Raw genomic sequence first — 23,042 nt, 5'->3', positions numbered from 1 at the left:
GGGGGGTGGGGAGGAAAAGAGCTCATTCCTTTTGAAAATGTTCTGGCACAAAGCAAGTCCCAGCCTCCCCTGGGTTTGGCCTGCCATCTGGCCCTCAGACTGGGATCAAGACCTAGAGGGGTACCCTGTGATGGTCCACCATGGGAAGATGCTGGTTCTCATTTAGCAGTCTGAAAACTCTCTGCAGAAGGATCCCTGGTTGTTGTTGTTGTTTTTCTTACTGTGGTATCTCCAGAGCTAACATGGTGCCTGCCACCAGCAGATGCTCATACATACTTGATGAATCAGTAATTGAAGAGTGGTTAAACTATTAGCAGTGACAACAGAAGCATTTGCAAACTACCTAGGGCCCCTATTGGTCATGAAAAGGGTTTGGGCAAGAAGGACATCCATAATTCCATCAGCGCCTCAACCCAGGCAAATGGTGTTTTCTTACTGTTGTGATTGTACTATGGCCTAAAGCTGAGTAGCCTGGAGAATGACTTTGTTTTCACAGCTATTTAAATATGAGTTGGGCTACAAAATCCTTTGGTTCATAGGTGCCACATTCCACAATACATCCATTATAATAGTTGTTATAGTATAATTATAATTCATAATTTTTAGATTTAAAAATATAGTCCATCAATTCAAAATTTTGAAATCTTTAGCACTATTGTTCATAATACTAGAAGTATTTATTGAATTAGATGGAAATCCTCAGAGAAATCAACTCCATAGCTTTTGGGGGGTGGCAATATGATCTACTCACAGGTGTGTTATATGTATTTTGGGGGTTGGGGTATGAAGATGTTTTAAGCTTTTGTATTTTCCTACTTCTTGGTGAATATAAAATGTCCTGACTTCCTCCTCCTGGCAATGTTTGTCTAGATAAAATCTTTCTTTAAGATGGGCCTTGTCAAAGTAGCCTTTGTCAAGAGCCTTGTCAAAGAGGGGTGCCTGGGTAGCTCAGTTGGTTAAGCATCTTGACTCTTGATCTCAGCTCAGGACATCATCTCACCATTGGTGAGTTTGAGCCCTTCCAGGGTCTCTGTGCTGACAGCCTGTAGCCTACTTGGGATTCTGTCTCTCCTCTCTGCCTCTTCCCTACTTGTACTCTCTCTCTTTCAAAATAAGTAAACTTTTTTTTTTTTTTTAAAGAACCTTGTCAAAGAAACAAGATAATTGTTTACAGTACAACAATCCATATACAAAATCTGTTTAATGGTCATTCGTGTAAGTAGATTTATATAAACAGAAAATAGTTCCATTTTTTCTTTGCGGAGCAATCAAGCAAAACAATAGGACCAACACAATTAATAGCCCAAAGATTTGGATACAATGGCCATGCTAAGACATGAGCGCCATCTGGAGGGCCAGCTTGAAACTACAGTGCAGCATCTGAAGAACACAATATACTTAACATTAAGATAAGGTACCATTTTGTGGACAGGGGGCAACAGAATCAGGAATGAGCTACCTTCATTCCACAGCCTGAGCTCCTACTGTTTCAAGATTCCAATTAGAGGACTGAGAATATTGTTAATGAGTGAGGTACTTTTAGCAGAGGTGGGAAATGAAACTTTAACATCTGAAGCGTACTAACATTAGCTCATTGGTAATTACAAGGCAGGAAGTACTAGGCAAGAGGGAAATAGGCAAATGCGTCCCCATCTGCTGTGTCCTGATACCCCATCTCCTTACCTTGAGTACGGCCTCATACAAATCCATCAAAATTTTTATTCACAAGATGTAAATGACTGATCGTTTAGGTTTTCCAGAGGCATTTACATTTTAATAGAGACAGAGAGATAACTGGCACAATTTCCAGATGTCAACTGTTGGTGAGGCTATGGTGGAGTAAAATAACTTCCTTTATCAAATACTTAATTACTTCTTTTAAATAAACGAAGTCTGTTCCTTGCTGATACACTCATTTTAATGCAAATGTTTTAAAAGGAGTCTTTAATCCTTCAAAAGTCTGAGTAGTTTAAACCATCTGCATTTTCTGTGTTTATATATTTTAATAAGATACTGGTATTTTAATGAGATACCTAGTCCCCAGTGCTCCTCAAATATCTCTGGTGAAAAATTTTATACTTTTTAAAAAATTTCCAATCACTTGGAGGACCAATACCTGTGCAAATTAAAGTAATAATTTCATGGCAATACCTTAAGAGGTTAGTCTATCTGAACTTGTCACAGACCATTTACAGTGTGTCAGCTGGCCTTGCTCTGTCACCCGCATTTGAAGATCACTGCTCTCTTTCCGGCTTTGTCTTCTAAAAAGTACCTGCCTTTGGCCTGAAGATCTACATCCAACAGGACCACCACCATATCCAAGAGCTTGATTTAAACCTTCCTTCCAACTTTTAAAATACGGTCTTTGAATCCATAAAAGTGAATATTTCAAACATTTTCTAGTCCCCATTTTAAACTGACCCTCTTGCGATGTGTTTGTACAATCCCCCATTCCTTTGTTTAGTTCAACTGGCTTCAGTTTTGCCAACTTTGTGATGAATTTGGACTAGACACCAGAAGCTTATGTAAGACACTTGGGTAGCACAGAAGTTCAGGTATTTAAGAATTAACAAAGAAATCCATCTAGGAACTCCATGTAGCAGACAAGACATATGCTTTCTTGATATGAAGATTATAGGAAAGCTTCAGTAGAGTGGTTTTTTGTTTGTTTGGTTTTTGCCAAAATGCAGGTTGACAGAGTCTTTTGAATGATAAGTAATTCTGGTGTTCTGACGTTTTTTCATCCACCGGTTGAAAAGCAATGCATTCTTTTTTTCCTTATTCCTATAACCCAAAACTGAAAATTCCACATGGCCATATATTAAGTAAAGTGTTCATACATTTCCATTTATAAGGCACAAAATCCACAAATCTCTCAGAGAAAGGAAGAAAACAAAGACGTGAAGGTAACAAAATAACCTAGTAACAGAAAAATTTCATCAAACTGGCCTGAAAACAAAGCAGTTTCCTTTGTAGTAAACAGAGACCTTATCCTGATAGGAAACATGGCCTCTGAGAATACTCCCATGGCTCCTCTGTCAACACAGCCCCCTTCACAGGATTAGTACATAAATCGGTCCTCAGAGAAGGCTGTGCGGCCAGAACACATCAATCGCAAGTACCGCTTATCCCATAGAAGCTACTGGGCAAAAGAAAATTCTAGCTACAGAGTACCTGGTTCACCATTCTTACCCAAAGGAACCTTCAGGCATTAACCCACAGTGAGCACACATGTTCATCTGTCCTGGGGCTTGATTATTTTAAGGATTCAGGTCTAAGTTGAGGTGGTTATCCACCTGCTGGAGGACCTTAAACTAGGGTAGTTATGTGGGTCCTTTATGTTGTGGCATCTAGTTAAGAGGCCAGACCCTGGATTCCTCTTGAAATAATTGAGTCCCTACAGGGACCCTCAGAACTACTTCACTCTATTAGTTTTTTTGTTTTGTTTTGTTTTGTTTTTTTAACATGTTGGCCCAAATCTGGAGATTCCCTAGCACAAGCCCCAGATTTTCTGGCCTGTAAGGCAGCCCTAATAGATTTCAAGTACTGCAGTCTACAGGTATAAAACAGAAGTGTCCTATGACACAAAACAGTATCCATGCTTACTGGCTGGGTCTCCTGATGGCTCTTGGCACTGCACTTTCTAGTACCATTTACATTATTATTATTATTATATGAGAATAAGCTTTCTGAATGTCCACATGGATCCAAGCATTTCCTGGAAATATGACTCCTTCATATTCCTCTATATTACCATGCAAGGTACAGATGGGAGTGACAACACTGCAGAGAAGACAGCCAGGCAGACATCATCCTGAGAAAAGAGTCAGTGGCAGAGTAGGGCAAGAGAGAAGGGACCAGAAATCAGATGAACAGAGTAATTCATTATGTCTAAGGGTTTCACTGAGTCATTTTGAAGATTCTGACTTCTCCACCCTGGACAATCTGAAATTCAAATGAAATCGAGTTCTTGGCTCAATTTATTCAATTACCAAAAACCAACATAGTAGGATGGCCATTCCAATACGGTGTGGACCAGCCACACACTTACTTTCCAGTCTCAACTTTTTTATCCCTTCAGCTCCAGGACTTGCCCCTCGAGGCCAAAGTCAGAATTCCCCTACGTTTTCAGGCAGAAAGATCACCCTTAATTTAGTGTCCCATGAATCTTAGCCAAGGTCCCTTCCCTTCCTGTATCTTGTAAGGCTATGACACAGAGGAAAAAGTAATACTCCTTTTATTAGCAACAACTATAACAACAAAATTCTCGAATCCTTTGGCTTTCCAATGCCACGGCATATCCTTGGAAATATGTATTAATTTAAAAGCAACTCTTAAAAGACAAAAAGTCAACTCCTAATGTTGTACTGGGTTTTTCCCCAAATCACGACAGGCTGCCTCCACATCTCACTCCACCTGCCAGCCTCAAGAATCTTTCTTTGTCAGCCTGTCCTTGACTTTGTGCCTCAGGAGGGCTGCGGTGGCAGCGCTGCAAGCCGCCAAGAAGAAGAAAGACAGACAAGCCGTGTAGACAGACAGGGGGCCGTGGCGCTGCTGAAAGATCTCCTGCCGCCCCTGGTAGTCCAGGAGGATGGCCTCCAGCTGGGAGAGCGTACAGATGGCCAGGAAGGCGTGGAAGATCTGATGCCCGTGGCCCACAATGTCACAGGAACCTGGGAAGTACTTCTCAGGAACCGGGCAGGAGAAGAAATAGGCGCTGACCAGGAAGAAGAGGATCTGGAGAGTATGGTACCAGGCCGCCTGCTCCTGGCAGCCAGCCAGGTGGCACAGGGCCACGCGGTGTGCCACGGGGCTGATGTCTAGGACGAAGGCCAGCCCTGCCGGCACCACTTGACAGATCTTCCTCATGACTGGGTAAGGCCTGCGGTAGCGATACTTGGCATAGCAACAGCCGGCGCAAGATAACCAGCCACAGAAGGCAGCTGCTGGCAAGAAGAAGAGCCAGAACAGCTCGTACCAGGCCTGGTCGGAACTGTAGAAGAAGTGAGCCAAGGCACTGCCATACTGGTAGACGCTCACGCCCACGTAGTCCACGAAGTAGAAGGTGTAGTGCGAGAGCTCCGACTTGGACTGCAGCAGGTGGGCCAGAAGGCTGCACGTGAGGTAAGTGATGGAGGACAGGATAAAGAGGAGCAGGGGCAGCGAGCGGGTGGAGGCCCACGGCAAGGCCTCGGCCTCAGCGAAGGCCCAGAATCGCAAGAGGACGGCCAGGGCGGCCAGCAGGTGGGTCCAGACGTTGACCACCTCGTTGTGCTTCTGAAAGAGGCTGAAGAAGTAGTAGCGCCACTCGTGGCCCGTAGGGCGGTAGCCGGTGTGGATGTAGGGCTCCCGGAAGAGCTGGGGCACGTCCGTCTCGGGGACGGTGCAGGGCATCTTGGGAAGGCCGTCCTCCAGGAGCTTGGGCAGGCGGCGCAGCTGCTGCCCGCTCACCGACAGGGTGCTCAGGCGCTCCAAGATGGCGGTCGTCATGGCGGCCGGCGGGGCGGCAACCTGCAGAGAACAGAGGAAAGTCGGCAAACCGAGAGACAGGCGGACGGGGCAGAGGCGGCGAGGGCCGTGGGGTTGCTTAGGGCTTCGAGTGCGTTAGGGGAGCCGGGGAGCGGCAGACAGCTTCTTTGAGCCTCATTTTTGTTTCATCGCTACGTAATCGAGTTGGACTAAGACACCCCCCCCCCCTTACCACCCTAAGATTGGGGTTTCGTCTCTACTACCCACTACCGGTGTGAAGGCACATCTTGTAAGATAGGGCTGTTAACCAGCCTGTTTTAATGATATCAGGAAGGTACGTAAGGGTACCTTTAGAGGTACTTTGAAGTTTCCCAGATGTTATTAAAATGTAGTTACCACACAGGCTTTAATAGTATGAGACATTATATTGAAATATTAAAAATTATAAATATTGATGTTACTAATGACAGCTTACATTTCTTGACCACCTGATCTTAAAATATTCACTAATTTCACCAGTAACTTGAAAATCTGAGATAAGCAGTAGAAACTTGAACTTCAGAGTAAAGATAGGCAAATGAGTCATCAATTTGGTTGGTAAAGACCAATACATATTCTGGGAAATACTTTAACAGTTAAAAAAAATTAACACCTGGCCTAAATTCAGCATAAAAATCTAACTGTAAAAGTTGGGGGGGGGGGTGTTTTTTGTTTTGTTTTATTTTTAAATTATGCTCTTTTTTTGTTTTCTTTTTAAATTAAACTGGAAAGTAAGTCGTTTTGCATTTGCTCTCCTGGGCACCTAAATCTGTACCCAATGAATTTTAGACCTCAAAAATGTTTAACTTACACTTAGAATTTTTTTTACATGACAGATGAGCCAGAGGAGCATAGCAATTATTTCACAAAATATATCACAAAAGAGCTGCAAAATTTCATGTGAATTTTTTTGGTAAAGAAATGGATTTTCAGCATGTATACAGCTACCTTCTGTACTTCATATTTTCTAACCTCTTTTCCTCAGACCAGTTCAAAATCTGATTGATTTATTGAAATGGCTCCTTTCCTTCAGAGCCCTTCTGCTGGGAGAGATACAGCAAGTGCTTCTCAAAGTATTACTAATTTTAGTGAAGAAAATGTAATCTTCCGACTCACGTTTCTTAATCAATATTGAAAAAGAAAAAAATTAGATAATGATCTAAAATAGGGCATGAAAATTAATAAAATGTAAAAAAAAAAAAGCTTAGGGAGACGTGGAGTCAATCCTTGGTTTGGGGCTACTTTCTGGGTAACTTAGGGCAAGTTATAGAGCTGTCCAGGCTTCAGTGTCTTCATCTGTAAAATAGGAGTAATAATTCTGCATACCATATGGATAGTTGTGATGGTTAAATGAGAAACTCTAAAATATAAAATGCTTACTAAGGATTATGGAGTCAGAAGGACAAAAAGAGGGAGAGTGGGAGAGAGGGAAAAAACAGTCATCAGAATACCTTAATTCATTAAAAAAAAAAAAAAGAAAAGAAAAGAAGGGGCGCCTGGGTGGCTCAGTTGGTTGAGCGTCCGACTTCGGCTCAGGTCATGATCTCGCGGTCCGTGTTCGAGCCCCGCGTCGGGCTCTGTGCTGACCGCTCAGAGCCTGGAGCCTGTTTCAGATTCTGTGTCTCCCTCTCTCTCTGACCCTCCCCTGTTCATGCTCGGTCTCTCTCTGTCTCAAAAATAAATAAACGTTAAAAAAAATTAAAAAAGAAAAGAAAAAGAAAGAAAGAAAGAAAAAGAAAACAAAAGAAAAAGCTAAGCAGTGCTTCTGCTGTCAGCCAGCAGGAGGATCCGAGAGCCTGAGTTAAGACTCCTTCAACTAAACTCCAGTGGCAGTTGGTGACAGCACAACAGGGGTAAAGGAGAGGGACAGGGAATGGTGGGAACAGATGGAGTATGCCAGCCCTAGGATCAAGTGGACGCACTGCATGGCTGGGCCTAGGACATGGGGCAATGTTTCAAGTTGTCTGGTAGCTATTGGCTGAGAAGTATGTGGCCTGGGGGACCTGGGCTTTGTTGAAGCTCTGGGGAATTAATGGGGAATTAAAGAGCTCTATTCTTTAGATACAGGCTTCTTCCATCTCTTGTGAAGTAGAGAGAAAAATCAGAAATATTGGTCTGATTTTGTGGTTGGGAAAAGGTGAGTCACTGGGGATATGAGCTGTAGAATTGCTCCACCTTAGCATTGCTGTCTAAGATCAAGGGTGTTTCCATCATCCCTGGGCACCCAAACCAATTGGAGACAATTCCACATCTAAAGTTAAATAACACATGTCTGTACAATTTCTGCCTATCATTGTCTTCTCAAAATAGATGTCTGGGACAATAGGTTCTTATAAACCAAACAAAGCAAGTGAATTTCTAAAGACCGAAAACTCAGGTTTTGATTGTCTAATGGTTGGAACTCAACACAGTTTAGACATGGGAACCAACTGGCATCTGTCCATTCTGAGGACATGATCTGACAGATCATGATACTGCTTTATTGTCAGTTTCTAGAAAACCCTGTCTGCAGAGCTCTGACCCCAAGTGTTCCTCCAGTCCTCATACCACTAACCTAACTTCATGGCTTTATGTTGAGTTCTTTTCAGAAAATTATTTCTAGTTCTCTCTTACAGAAAATAAACTAGGAAAGGTTTTAGAACTAAGAAGTACAAGACCTAACGGTTTTAACTTTAACTTCAAAGGAAAGGATGCACAGGGGGAAAAAATGGCAGAATCATTATTTCCCTTGCAAATGAGAGCTTCTTTTCCAAGGATCTTTAATTATTTTTAATGTTTATTTTTGAGAGAGAGAGAGAGAGAGAAAGAGCAAGTGGGTGAGGGGAAGACAGAGAGGGAGACAGAATCTGATGCAGGCTCCAGGCTCTGAGCTGTCAGCACAGAGCCCTATGGGGGGCTCAAACTCACGAACTGTGAGATCATGACCTGAGCCGAAGTTGGATGCTTAACCGACTGAGCCACTCAGGTGCTCCTCCAAGGATCTTTAAAGTGCTGCCACACCAGCCTCAGGGTCTCCTTAATAACCCCATCCTCTGGAGTGTGTAGCCCAACACCCACAGAGAGACCTGGTAGTTGCAGGGACACTACCACAATGGCCTCTGACTCAAGATATGATGTCTTATCTGTCAGTAATGAGGGTGCTGCAAAGATCTAGGTCATCTATGTGTGGGTGAAGAGGATCTAAATTTTTACACTTTGGAAGTGAAAAATGAAAAATTCTAAACTAACAGTCAGAAAGAGAGGGGATTATTTCTTTGTCCTTTGCTTAGCAACTGCCCCTTCCCCTGCCATAAAATTCTCCCTTCAACAGAGAGCAGCCACAGCAATGGTAACAAAGTATAATTTTTAAAATCAGCATTAACTTCAGAAGCCCTGTCAAGTGGAGTCCCCCATAGTTTACCCCCATAGACAGGATTTACCTTCACTGTTCCAGAGTGTGCAGTACTTCCAGAAATAGTCTTCAAAGGGCCAACTAGAAAGTTTGAGAATCTTTCTTGGAGGAAATCACCTGTTGGCATCATGATACTGGTGCAGGCACATACCTCCAGCCTTTCCAGTCCCAGCTCTGACTAAAGCTCAGACTAAGGGTGCCTCCCTCATTCCTGGCCTCGTCCCCATGACTTCTCCCTGAGCTAATATGGCCATCGGCTGACCAAGATGCTACCTTAGAATGATCTCTTCGGCACAGGGTATGCTCCAGCTCCTCTGCTGAAACAGCTGAAATGGAATCTTCCTGAAGAATCCTCATAAACTGGCTAAACTCAAGTCATATTTTGATCATGTGCAGAGCTCTGGAGGAGCTCTGTTGATCACCTGCTCAACAATACTGCAGACTACAAAGGCCACAAAGGAAGAATACAATAAGACCCCTTTCCCCAAGCAGCCTACAAGAAGATTCAAACTTCATGAATCTATAGCCAACATCACTGGACTGTATATAATTATTAAGTAGACTGAAATACAAACAGGTCTCCAGAGCGGAGCTCACTCGGGGCACACTGGGACTTAAACAAGTAAAGGGGTGAGGAGCGGGGCATTTCAGGAAGGGGGCAAAAGGGAATTCCCAGGAAGGGAATGCTGTGGCTTCTTTGTGGGCCCATAAACAGAGGGGCTGTTGGGGAGTAATCAAGAAGCGAGTGGGGTAGGTGCCACAGCATTACTGAAAGGAGTTTAGATTTGATGTTGCAGAAAGAAGATGGGAGTTCATGTCTCATCCTTGAAGCTTTAAGCCTGTTTGATCCTCATCTCACCTGAGCTGTGGGGATTCATGCTGCTGACCAATGCCCCTCTCTCAGCCTTAGTGATGCTACCCTCTCTGGTCTTGCCTGTTTTCTTCTCCCACCACCCCTGTCAACTCTGGTGTTTCCAGGGGTCTGCCATCTGCCCCTTTTCTACCTCCACGGTCCCTCTGGTGCGGGTACTTCTCCCACACCCTTGGCTTTAGCTAGCACCTGTACCAGATGATTCCCACACATATACCTGTAGCCAGATCTTTCCTGAAATTTGGATTCAAATATCCAGTGGCTCTGGATTTGTCCAACTGACTACCCCATGGGCACTTCAAGCTCAACATCTTCAAACTTGTCCTTCAACCCAGATTTGACCCTTCCCCTACATCTAATCAGTCATCTAGGCCTGTTGGTTTTATCTCACCATTTCTGGAATCCATGCATTCTTTCCATTTCAACTGCTCTCCACTCAAGCCTTCAAAATGAACTGATGCAGAGGATAAAAACAGCAGTGTCATAACTGACCTTCCTTCCTTAAGTGATGGTTCCCCTGCCTCATGTCCGCCACACCCTCTCTTCTCTGAACCACTTCAGGGTGATAGTTTAAAAACGGAAATCTGAATACCACTCCCCTCCCCATGGCCCCCAGGAGCTCACCATTGCTTGTTTACAACACAGACTTTAAGCCCTTACCAGTCCTACTTCTGTTGACCACTTTCCTCTCAATCCACACCTCCAGGCCACTTTAATGGCCTGGATCACAATACTGGGAGTTTTTCAAAAGTGCCACACTCTTTATTTCCACACATGATGACAAGCCTCCAGTCAGTCCAGCAACCCAGCTCATCAACATTCTGCCCAGGAGCCAGCTCCACCAGGAAGCCTCTCCTACCCCCCAGACTGGGTTTTAGGGCTCTTCCCAGCACACTTCTGTCCTGGAGTCCTTATCATTGGTTTACTCTGCTCACTCCCCTATTTGTGGCCAGCTCTGTTAGTGTGCAAGTTCCCATGTCTAAAATCGTACTCAGCATATAAAATTATACACCTAATCATTATTTACTGAATAAATAGTACTTTAGGCCCAGACATATGGCACCAATTTCCTTCTGTTCAGCAAGGTCAAGGGAAAAAAGAAATAATGGTTTGGGAATCAGAGGATCTGACTGTTCCATATTTGCTCTACTCAATTAGCTGTGTGTTAATGCCTATGACATTAAACTATTCAGTGTAATTTTCTCCATTAAAAAAAGGTAGGTGGGAGGTAATTTCCTGTCTTTCCATTTTTGAGGATAAAAAGAGGATAATAATAATAAAATGTGCAGTAGTTGAATAGTGCTTTGAAGAGACAAAACATGCACATTAAAGTACTAGTAATATTTAAAGAACTCACAAAAGGATTATAACTTGGTAATACATATATATATATATATATATATATTTTTTTTTTTTTTTTTTTTTTTTTTGCCTTATATCAGATGTTAATGCAGTCTTTGAAAACTGAAAAGACATTTAAAGTTTTTGGTTCATTTCTGGGAATCCTTATAACACCTTCCCCAACTGCTTTATAAAGAGTTTTAATTAGACTCAGGTTATAATAGAATTGGAATTTAAAGTTCTATTTTAATATGAACTGTTATTTAACTCTATTTTAATAATGAGTATGGTACCTGTGCCATGAATTCAGGTAATGTTTATATAAGAAAGTGTTAAAAATATTACATTACATTTTGGTTTATGTAGGGGTCCAGTCTTAAAGTTCTATTTCAGGTGCTCCTTTAAACTGTTTAGAAAAATTAAAGATAATTACTATAAGGCAGAATAGAATTTTCTAGCAATATGTTGCTATGTTCATAGCAATAAGTTGACATTTTAGTCAAGAATTGTATATTTACATTTTCTTTTAAAAAAGAAATCACAAAGTATGCATTTTTTTAAATGTTTATTTTTTTTGAGAGAGAGACACACACACAATGTGAGCAAAGGAAGGACAGAGAGAGAGAGGGAGACACAGAATCTGCACAGGCTCCAGGCTCTGAGCCATCAGCACAGAGCCCAATGAGGGGCTCAAACCCATGAACCGTGAGATCGTGACCAGAGTAGAAGTCAGACGCTTAACTGACTGAGCCACTCAGGTGCCCCTCAAAGTATGCATTTTTAAGGTTTGGTTTTGTTTACCTAGTTTTGATGAATGAAAACTACCCAGAATGCATTTCCTTTTCAGTAATTTAATTTTTTTATTTTAATTTTTTTTTTTAGTAACAATTTTTTTTTAAAGGAAAGATGTTTTACAGTTGTTGTTGTTTTAAGTTTATTTATTTATTTTGAGGAGAGAGAGAGAGCGAGGTAGGAGCAGAATCCCAAGCAGGATGTGTGCTGTTAGCACAGGGTCCAACTCAGGCCTTGATCCCACAAACCATGAGATCATGACCTGAGCCAAAACTAAGAATCAGACGCTCAACCAACTGAGCCACCCAGGCACCCCTCAGTAACTTTAAATAAAACAATGAAATGACCTGTTTCTGTGTTGCGGTCCTCTGGAAACATAGTGCAAACAATGTCCATAAATAACCATTTAACATAAATAAATAAAGTGTCCATAAATAACTATTTAACTTTCAGATAGAAGCCGTGTGGATGAGTAGTGCAGCGCCTGGACCTGTCTCCAGTCTCCTAGTAACCAATTTAACCACTTATACCAGGTATGCCCATGCCCTCACTGCTCCTTGTAACCTCTTCCATGTGCTGGGTTCCCTCTCTGGAGGGGCTTAGAAGTGGCATGACCATTGTCCTACTTTGGGTCCTCATTATCTCCCACAGGTACCTCTTTGGGATATAGAAGGCCTTCCCTCTGGTCCCTACCTGTGTATCTCCATGACTAGTTCCAACCGTCCCCTGACCCTGCCACTTTTATTTTGTGTTCCAGTAATTCTGCCATCCTTTCAGGCCTTTGTACACAAGCACAAAGGCATGGAGTGCCCAGAGCACTGATGCCTATGGCCAAGTTCAGATTTCCCCTGTGAAACCTTCCCTTCAGGCACTCCTTTGCCTCTGCTACCCCTGCACTACCCTCCACTATAAGCCTCTCCTTTCTGTATAAATACAGTGTTCTGGTTTACGTTACAAGCATACCTTGTTTTGTTGTGCTTTGCTTTATTGTGCTTTGCAGATATTGCATTTTTTTAAGATTTTATTTTTAAGTAATCCCTACACCCAACTTGGGGGCTCAAATCACAACCCCAAGATTAAGAGTCATATGCTCCACCAACCCAACCAATCGGGCACCCCTGCATTTTTTTAAAAGTATGCTCTATGCCCAACATGGGTGTTGAACTCATGACCCCAAGATCAAGAGTTACATGCTCTACTGACTGAGCCAGCCACGTGCCCCCAGTTACTGCACTTTTTATAGACTGAAAGTTTGTGGCAATACTGCATACAGTAAGTCTATCAGAGCCATTTTTCCAACAGCATTTGTTCTCTTCATGTCTCTATCCCATTTAGTTAATTCTTGTAATATTTCAAGTTTTTTTTTTCATTATCATGTTTGTTATGCTGATATGTGATCAGTGATCTTTGTTGTTACTATTGTAATTGTTTGGGAGTGCCATGAACTGTGCCCATTTAACAATGCAGACATAATCATTGTGTTTGTTGATTGCTCCACTGACCAGCCAATCCCTGGTCTCTCTTCCCTTCCTCAGGCCTCTCTATTCCCTGAGACACAACAATACTGAAATAAGGCCAATTAACAACACTACAATGGCGTCTCAGTAGTATTCAAGTGAAAGGAGGAGTCACACCTCTCTCACTTTAAATCAAAAGCTAGAAATGATTAAGCTTAGTGAGGAAGACATGTTGAAAGCCAAGATAGGCCCAAGTTGTGAATGTAAAGGGGAAGTTCTTGAAGGAAATCAAAAGTCCTACTTCAGTGAACACGCGCATTATTAGAAAGTGAAACAGCCTTATTGCTGAGCTGAAGAAAATTTTAGCAGTCTGGATAGAAGATTAAACCAGCCACAATGTTCCCATAAGCCAAAGCCTAATCCAGAGCAAGGTCCTAACTCTCTCCAATTTTGTGAAGGCAGAGAGAGGTGAGGAAGCTGAAGAAGAAAAGTTTGAAGCCAGGTGAGGTTGATTCATGAGGTTTCAGGAAAGAAGGCATCTCCATAACAGGCACAAGGTGAAGCAGGAAGTGATGTAGAAGCTGCAGCAAGTTACCCAGAAGATCGAGCTAAGAGAATTCATGAAGGTGGCTACACTAAATAACAAATTTTCAGTATAGATGAAACAGCCTTCTATTGGAAGGAAATGCCATCTAGGATGTTCACAGCTACAGAGAAGTCACTGCCTGGCTTCAAAGCTTCCAAGGACAGGCTGACTCTCCTATTGCAGAGTAATGCAGCTGGTGATTTTAAGTTGAAGCCAGTGCTCACTGACCACTCCAAAAATCCTAACGCCCTTAAGAATTATGCTCAATCTACTTGCTCTGTGCTCTACAAATGCAATAACAAAGCCTGGATGATAGCACATGTTTATAATATAGTTTACTGACTATTTTAAGCCCACTGTTGAGAACTACTCTCAAAAAAAAAAAAGATTCCTTTCAAAATATTGCTGTTTATTGACAAAGTACCATCACCCAAGAGCTCTGATGGAGATGTACAACAAGTTGATGTTGTTCTCATGTCTGCTAAAACAACATCCATTCTGCAGCCATGGATCAAGGAGTAATTTCAACTCTCAAGTCTTATTATTTAATTCATAATTAAATTCTATAGTTTATAAATTAAATTATAAAATTTATAATATGAATTAAGTCAAATGTTATTCAATTCACATTTCATAAGGCTATAGCTGCCATAGGCAATGATTCCTCTGATGGCTCTGGGCAAAGTAAACTGAAAACCTCCTGGCAAGAATTCATGACTCTAGACGTCCTTGAGCACATTCATGGGCAGAGGTCAAAATACCAACATTAACAGAAGTTTGGAAGCAGTGGATTCCAACCCTCAGGGAGGACATTGAGGGGTTCAATACTTCCATGGAGGAAGTAAGTGCAGAAGTGGTGGAAACAGCAAGAGAATTAGGACTGGAAGTGGAGCCTGAGGATGTGCCTGAATTGCTGCAAGCTCTGATGAAACTCAAGTGGATGAAGAGCTGCTGCTTCTTATGGATGAGCACTGAAAGTCATTTCTTGAGATGGAATCTACTCCTGGTGAAGATGCTGGGAAGACTGTTGAAATGACAATAAAGGATTTAGAATATTATATAAACTTAGTTGATAAAGCGGTGGTGGTGTTTGAGAGGAGGATGGAATCCCAATTTTGAAAGAAGTTCTACTGTGGGAAAATACTATCAAACAGTATCACATGCTACAGAGAAATTGTTCATAAAGAAAGAGTCCACTGATGAAGCAAACTTCACTGTCTTATTTTAAGAAATTGCCACAGGCACCCCAACTTCAGCAACTACCACCCTGACCAGCCAGCAGCCATCAACATCGAGGCAAGACCCCTTACAGCAAAAATATTATAACTCAGTGAAAGCTCAGATGATGGTTAGCATTTTTTAGCAACAAAGTATTTTTAAATTAAGGTATATACATTGTTTTTTAAAGACGTAATGCTATTATACGCTTCATAGACTATAGTATAGTATAAACATAACTTTTATATGCACTAGGTAACCAAAAAATTCATTTGGCTCGCTTTATTATAATACTTGCTTTACTTTGGTGGTGTGGAACTGAACCTGCAATGTCTTTGAGGTGTGCTTATATATTCTCTGTCCACTAAACTATAAGGTCCTTTGAGGGCTTGAAAATCTTTTATCACCTCCCACTGTGCCTAGCACATAGGAGATGTTCCTATTAGTTGTTGTTGAATAAATGACTGAATGGAGTGAAAATGTCATAATAATAATAACAACAACAACGAAAATAACAAACACATGGTGTTTATCACATGCCCAACAGTGTTCTAGGTACTTTGCAAATATTAGCTCATTTAAACTTCCTAACAGCTATCGGGCATTAGTATTATTATTGTCATCATATCCATTTTACAGTTGATGAAACAGAAACACAGAGAGGTTAAGCAACTTGCCCAAGGCTACACAATAAGTCCCAGAGCCAGCAGGTAACCCAAAGCAGTTGCCCCTAGGCTCTTAACCACTATGCCCTCAAAAACTGTGCTCTAAAACCAAACCCAAATATGATGATATGCAACTTCAGATATGCTGCTGTAAAACTGCTTTGCTCTGTTAACAAAGATAATTTGTAGCTGGCCTTACAAAAGCAATCAGTATCAAAAAACTCAGTTATTTGCCATTGAGTGTATTTGTAAATCATATTCCAATACTGTCCAAGAGAAGAAAATGTGATTTCCATACAATCTTACTGAAATCGATCAGATGATCCAAGTGGGTCTGTAACCCAGATAAAAGTGATCCTAAACCCAATGGGTTTCTTTCATCTTAGAGACATGTCATTTGTTATGGCTGGCTTTGCAGAACTGGTGTGGTGAGACATTCCAGTCACAAACCTAACGACTGAAGTCATTTATCAGCCTGTTGGGGGAAAGCATACTAACATTGAGACCAGTCACTGAATTCTGCTACATCTGTAGCATGCTATCTAAAAGGTCTTTTCCATGATTAGCAAATTAGAGAATTAAATGAAAAGTTCCATATTTGGCAAACGGACATAGTTTGCTACTGATGACATTTTATCTGGAGGCCAAATAGAAGTGCTCCAAAGCAGTGGTATTCCCTGGTCTGTTACAAGGACCCTAGTTTAATGGACCACAAGCTTAGAATAGCTGATTCCCTGGAAAAGCACCAGATGAGGAATTTAAAATCCCGATTTCTAGTTCCAGCTTATGGGACCTTAGGCAAGTCACTCAACCTCTCTATACTTGGTGTCCTTGTCCATAAAATGGAGTTATAATCTCTACAAGCTGTAAAATTCTGCAATTCATCTGGGCTGTGTTTTGCTTTGTATAAAAGATCAAGCAGTGTGCTGAAATCACCAAAGAACAGATCCTGTGACATCACCTCATGTCACTGTTGGGGGGTGGCTCACACAGATGGCAGGAAGGTGGCCTGCTGGTTGTTGGACAGAGAACAAAAGAGCAGCGATTTCCATCAAAGAGAGCAGAAGAAATGCTTCCAGAGTCCATAGAAGCCAAGCATCACACATCACTGCATAACTATAAATGGCTGGGAAGAAACAACAGCCAAAACGCCAACTTGGGGTCAATTAACAAGGACTGGAACCTTCTCTGAGCAGCCTTTGGCACAACAGAGACAGACACGAAGTTTCAAACAGCCTCAAACAACCTCAGGATCTCCAGTCATTCATCAAGTGAGAGGCTGCTGGGCCTATATCGATCTTTGTTTTTTGTTGTTGTTTTTTTTTAAGTTTATTTATTTTGAGAGAGGGAGAGTATGCACGTGCACGTGCGTGTGCGCGTGCAAACACACACACACACACACACACACACACACACACACACACACACATTGGAGAGGGGCAGAGGGAGAGAGAATCCCAAGCAGGCTTGGCACCATCAGGGCAGAGCCTCCTTTGGGTCTTGATCCCACAACCGTGAGAATATGACCCGATCTGAAACCAAGAGTTGGATGCTCAACCGACTGAGCCATCCAAGAGCCCCTCACATTGATCTCTGTAGCCACATCTGACAAATATCGTATCAGTGTTTATAAAGTCATATTTTAAAGAGTGGGACTACCAGAAGAATCCTGCTATTTAGCAGAGATAATTTGGACATGAAGTCAGATTCACCAATGGTCAATGCATATTTTCTCCATATTTAAGAAAACCTAACATATAAATAACATCTCAATATCCAAAAATGGGAGATCTGATTTCATAAATTATGATAAATCTATACAATAGAATACTATGCACCTATTAAAATAATTATGTAGATATTTACATATATTGTTATAGAAAGATATATGTGTTTTTGTTTGTGTTTTCACTGTAGTCTCCCCTACACTTAGATAGGGTCTGACTAGTACATTATGAATGCTCAACAGGGATTTGCTGAATATTAAAATGAACAGAAGACATTGTTACAAGGGAGAAGCAAATTAAATGAATGTGTCCCATTTTTTTAAACATATGCATGTGGCACAGAATAAGCATGGGATCGTGAATAATCAAAACATTAATACAGACATTGTTACATGGTGGGATTGTGGGGAATTTATTTTTTTCTAGGGTAGATACTATCATTACAATACTTTTTAAAAATAAACATTTACTACTTTTGTAACTGAAAAATGGTTATTGCTACTCTACAAATAGGAATATTTGACATAAATATGTAAAACTTGGTAAAACATGATTAATGAGTACAATGGATTTTAAGACACTCTCCCTCAACTCCCCCCACCAAAAAAGGCCACCCCAGCATTATGAAGAAATACATATTTATTTGCATTATTCTATGGATTTTGAGCTCAACTAGTTAGCATATCATACTAATTATTATTAGAAGCAACCTATCTATACTTGCCATAATGTAAGCCGATGGTCATGGGAGTTGTGAAGGGGAAAAAAAATATGTAACATCTGCCATTAAGGCAACAATCCTGTTCTCTTAGATTGGGAAAGTCAATATATGCAATATTGTCAAAAGACTTTTCTCACAGCACACAAACCCAAATGGCCTTAATAATCCAGTCAATCCCTGACCACCTGGGCTTCTGGCATGGCTGAACCCTGCCTATAAAAAGAGTGAGGTGCTCCTGTGTCACAGATACACCAGAAACACATGTCACCTTCTAGGCTCAGTGACCTTTCCAATTCTGAATCTCTTCCTCTGTGGATCCCCATAATATTGATAGGAGAAAGAAAAGATGACCTTAGTTTGCTGTGGTGCTCTGGGGAAGGATGAGCAGAGGGTATTTCCTCTGAGTGCCTTTCTTTCTCCAGCTGGAACCCTCAGGCTGGGATTCCTGCATTTTCTTTATTGTTACTTCATATGCTTCCCACATCTCAGGTAGTCTCACTTGAACAGGTACTGTTTTCAAAATGCATCATTACAGACACAGAATGTACCTTCCACGGGCAATAAATAGTATCTGCATTTAATTCCACTGGCAGGATTTAGAGGCGCTGGGAACAGTTTAGAACACATTGAGCAGTCCAAAGTCAATCAACAGGTTAGCTGGGCATGATGATTGCTTTTCTTCAGAGACTTCTTGTTTGGGTAAAGGTAAGCTGTGCTGTCTGAAATGCCTGCTAATTAATACCTAGGGACAGGAGTCCCCCGAGACTTTCCGTAAGAGTGTAACTACAGGCTTCATTAGGTATGGTCTGGCACAGTAACACAGCCTCTAGCTTGGTCCAGCCTCTTGCCTGCAAGAAGCTTCATCACCCACCTGCAGTCCTGCTGGGACTGGGGCCAACCCAGGTGAACCCAGAAGAGAGCTGCAGATTCCACTGGCAGGAAATCAATCTGGGAAATGTACTTTCCATAGCAGAAGAATCTGATAACAAATTAAGCCCAGGTTGGAGCCGATGTAAGGTATGCGGTTTCCCTAGCAATGAAAAGTTAACCCTTTTGCAGCTGATGCAGTACACTCTCCTGGTAGTCCCAAGACCTGCACTTTTTATTTGCTCCTAAGAGTCAAGCAAACCACTTCATTCTCAGTTTCTCTTCAGATATCCTCAAGCCCTTAATTCAATTCCACATTGGTCATGAAGCCTTCCTTCTCCAGGCCACCTTGATTTCTTTTCTCCCTGAACACTTACCTACCTATTCCACACATTTGGTAAGCAGAACATCCAGACTCGAGCACCATATCACTGTGTGTGTAGAAAGGCTTGTCTCTCCTGTGGATTGGGTTGCAAGCTTCTTGAGACAGGAACACTGACTTACTCATCCTTTATCTCTCCTATCAGCAACTATCAGAGTTAAAGGTGCCCCAGAATGCATCAATAGATAATTGTTCAAGGACAAAGTGAAATAAGATTCCCCTCTGGCCATTTGCTTCTAAAGGTAAAACCAGTGAGATCTTCGATAATGAAAATGTGAGCATTTTTCAAAAGGAAACAACATTTGAGTTGGATGTGTTTATCTGTGTGTGGTTCATCTACGTGGTAGGTATCCATAACAGTGTTTAAACTGTTAACTGATTTCCAGTCACCAGCTCACTTTTGGTCTATCTCCTCTTACCATTAGCACTTTTGTGCCCAAGAATACCTAAGCAAAGATGCAGGAAATAGAGACACCAGGCAGAAAAAAGATAAAGTAAAATAACATTGGAGCAGGAGTTAGCAGATTGGGAGACCTACTTTTTTATTCTTGTTGCAGAGAAGAAGACAGAACAGACTGTCCATCCTGGTTCCCTGAACAAGCTACACACTTTCCCAGTGTTAGCTGTACCCGTCTATGCCTAGCAAAGTCTGCTTCTCTCTCACATTCAGGCTCAGATATAGCCTCTTCTGTGCAGTTTAGCAACAGCCTCAAGCAGACTTAATCACATCCTGTCATACCCGCCTTAGCATTATGTTGTAATTGACTGTATACATGTCTTCCTTTACACTAAATTGTGAAATTCACTGAATTGCATGAGGACATTATTCAAGACATTAAAAATTTTTTTTTTAGTTTCTGTTACTTGATTATGAGAATACCTGAGGCACAGATCAGTTATTTAAATGATCTATTCAAAGCCTTAAACCAAATTAGCCCTTAAGGTATGGACAGACCCCACCACTTCTGACTTCTGTGTCCCAAGAGCCAGCCACCTGTGTTTTAGATAAAGAAAGTCCCTCAAACGTAAATGGAAAAAGAAGAGCTGGATGAGAAGTTGGTACCTGTGTGCCTCTGACCTGCTGATGACCAGGAATCCTGGCTCCCTGTAACATCCTAGGTGTGTTAGCCAGAGCCTCCTCTCCTGGGACATTCGGCGAGGGCTCTCTGAAGGGGACCTCTGAAGACCCCTCTCCACTTCTCAGTGTGACCTTTTCTACAATTTGTAGTAGTAATTCATAATCAATAGCTGGTCTGGTTGAAAATCATTAGTCATTCCATACAGGAGCTTCTGTTTGAAAAGTTCAGACCAATAACTATAAACTATCTCACATAGCTCCAGCTTTCCTCTCGATTATATGACAACTACCCACCTGCCTGGCCTGCAATTTCTACCAAGGTCATGATTTTTATCAGTCAGGACTGCTTTAGTTCCAAGATTTCAGATTTTGAAGTTCCTCCTTCCTGGTCACAACATCTCACTTCCACCCTCTAACACACTAGGCTCCTCGTGACCTCTGGTCCCCCAACCTTTTTCCTCCCTTTTTTTTTTTTTAATTTTTTTTTTTAACGTTTATTTATTTTTGAGACAGAGAGAGACAGAGCATGAACGGGGGAGGGTCAGAGAGAGGGAGACACAGAATCCGAAACAGGCTCCAGGCTCTGAGCGGTCAGCACAGAGCCCGACGCGGGGCTCGAACTCACAGGCTGTGAGATCATGACCTGAGCCGAAGTTGGACGCTTAACCGACTGAGCCACCCAGGCGCCCCACCTTTTTCCTCCCTTAGACCACCCACCTCAGTTGGCCCCACTGCCAGCCATTTCATTTCTACCCTGGCTGCCAGCCCTCCTCACCCTGAACTCTTGCGCTGGGTCGGTCTGCCTAGCCCCACCTTGATTACACCCAATTTCTCTCTTTTCTCACCAGGTACTATGTACTGCTGGAGAAACTCATGAAACATGAGACCATTATGAATCCATGCCTTTTAATCTCAACCAAGACTTCACAATATCCATCTGGGTTGTGTGTTTAAAAATAAACTCCTGATCTAGCTAGTTTTGTGATTGGTCTGACCGATCTCCCAATCAGCTAGCCTTGAAATCCAACTGGGATGTCTCCTTTCCTCCCCCTTCCCTCAAATCAGTCATCAAACCACTTTTTCCTTTTTAAGTTGCTTGTTCCTTCTTTTCATTCCCCCATAAGCTCATATACTGTCCCAGCTGTACAATGGTGATAACTCCCCAACTGAGCTTGCATTCTACAAACTCTATCCTCGTTTCACTTGACTTGACTAAAGTTCAGCTCTGATGATGATATGCCACAAAGCCACTAGTGGTCTTCTCCTCTCTGCCAACAAAAGCTCACATTCCTGAGTCTGGCAGTCAATGCCTTCTGTGCCCTAACCTTAATCTGCATCTTCAAACATCACCCACTGCTTCATTTCATGCAGAATGAAATAGAGTAAATAGAACAGAACACGTCAGGGCGCGCCCCACATATTAAGGATAAGTACTGTCATGCAACTCCCAGTTCCTAAAATAAAATATATTTCTTACCAAGGGTCATGTTAGGTTTGAAAAACACTGACCTACACCATTTGCTATTCTTAAGCATGCCTTGCGACTTGTTCTTTCATTTTGAAATTATGAAATACTTCAAGTATACAGACTAGTTTGGAGGATAATACAACAAACAACTGTTTGTCAATTCAACATGTCATATGTACTTCAGATTTTAAAATGTGTATATTTATGTGTGTATGCATGAGTGTTTATGTGTATGTATGTATGCATATATATATGTATACGTGTCTCTAAAACACATACACCCGAGACTAAGCCTCCTGTGTCCACCCATTCCATCTTTCCCTCCCAGTGGCAGTCACTATACACTGAATTTGGTGGTTTTCATTCCCACTAATGTTTCCAGGTGAAACTATACAATTTATACTGACACTATAAAATTATATAACTACGTGCAATAATATAATAAAAAATCATGAAATTAAATATCCATAAACAATGTATACTTTTGTACATTATTTTTAACCTTAATATAAATTTTGTATCTAACCTCCCGCAGTCTTCCTTCTTTATTATGTTTTGTGTCGTTCCACATTAATTGTGACATGATTCTCTAGTTGATTCATTTTCTCTGATGAGTATTTTCCAAATTACAATTCTTTGTCCATCCTCCTGTGGATGGACCTGCAGGTGGTTTCCATTTATTTGCTAGGACAGATGAGGCTGCAGTGTAGTTCGTACATGTCTTCTTTGGTATATCCCTCTGAAGTGGATTCCTCTTCAGGTCTTTGTCCAGGCTGTTCCCTTTACCTGGAACGGACTCCTCCCTATCTCTACATCAGGAAACTTCATCCATCCCCAAAGGCACCTCTCAAATGCTGACTCTTCCATGCCTTCCTATTACCCAGGCGAAGCAGTATCATCCATCCATTCACCTGTAGCTTTCAGTGTGTGTCTCTGTCCTGCAGTTGTTTGGATAATTTTCTCATACCCT

At 41.8% G+C, this 23,042-nt stretch overlaps 1 protein-coding gene across 2 annotated transcripts in view; it reads right to left on the bottom strand.

The window, feature by feature from the left end:
• Positions 1-4,219: 4,219 nt before the first annotated feature.
• Positions 4,220-23,042, bottom strand: part of PAQR8 (progestin and adipoQ receptor family member 8) — a 117,010-nt gene continuing 98,187 nt past the window's right edge. For both annotated transcript variants that reach the window (XM_042986549.1, XM_042986550.1), the window contains one exon: positions 4,220-5,511. In XM_042986549.1, coding sequence (XP_042842483.1) covers positions 4,426-5,490 — 1,065 coding nt within the window. In that variant the 5' untranslated portion in view covers positions 5,491-5,511 and the 3' untranslated portion in view covers positions 4,220-4,425. The remainder of the gene's footprint in view (positions 5,512-23,042) is intronic.

Source organism: Panthera tigris, chromosome B2 (assembly GCF_018350195.1).
Source record: "Panthera tigris isolate Pti1 chromosome B2, P.tigris_Pti1_mat1.1, whole genome shotgun sequence".
NCBI classification, from domain to species: Eukaryota; Metazoa; Chordata; class Mammalia; order Carnivora; family Felidae; genus Panthera; species Panthera tigris.
The sequence above is the reverse complement of the archived record's forward strand: the minus strand, read 5'-3'. Positions and strand labels throughout refer to the sequence as shown.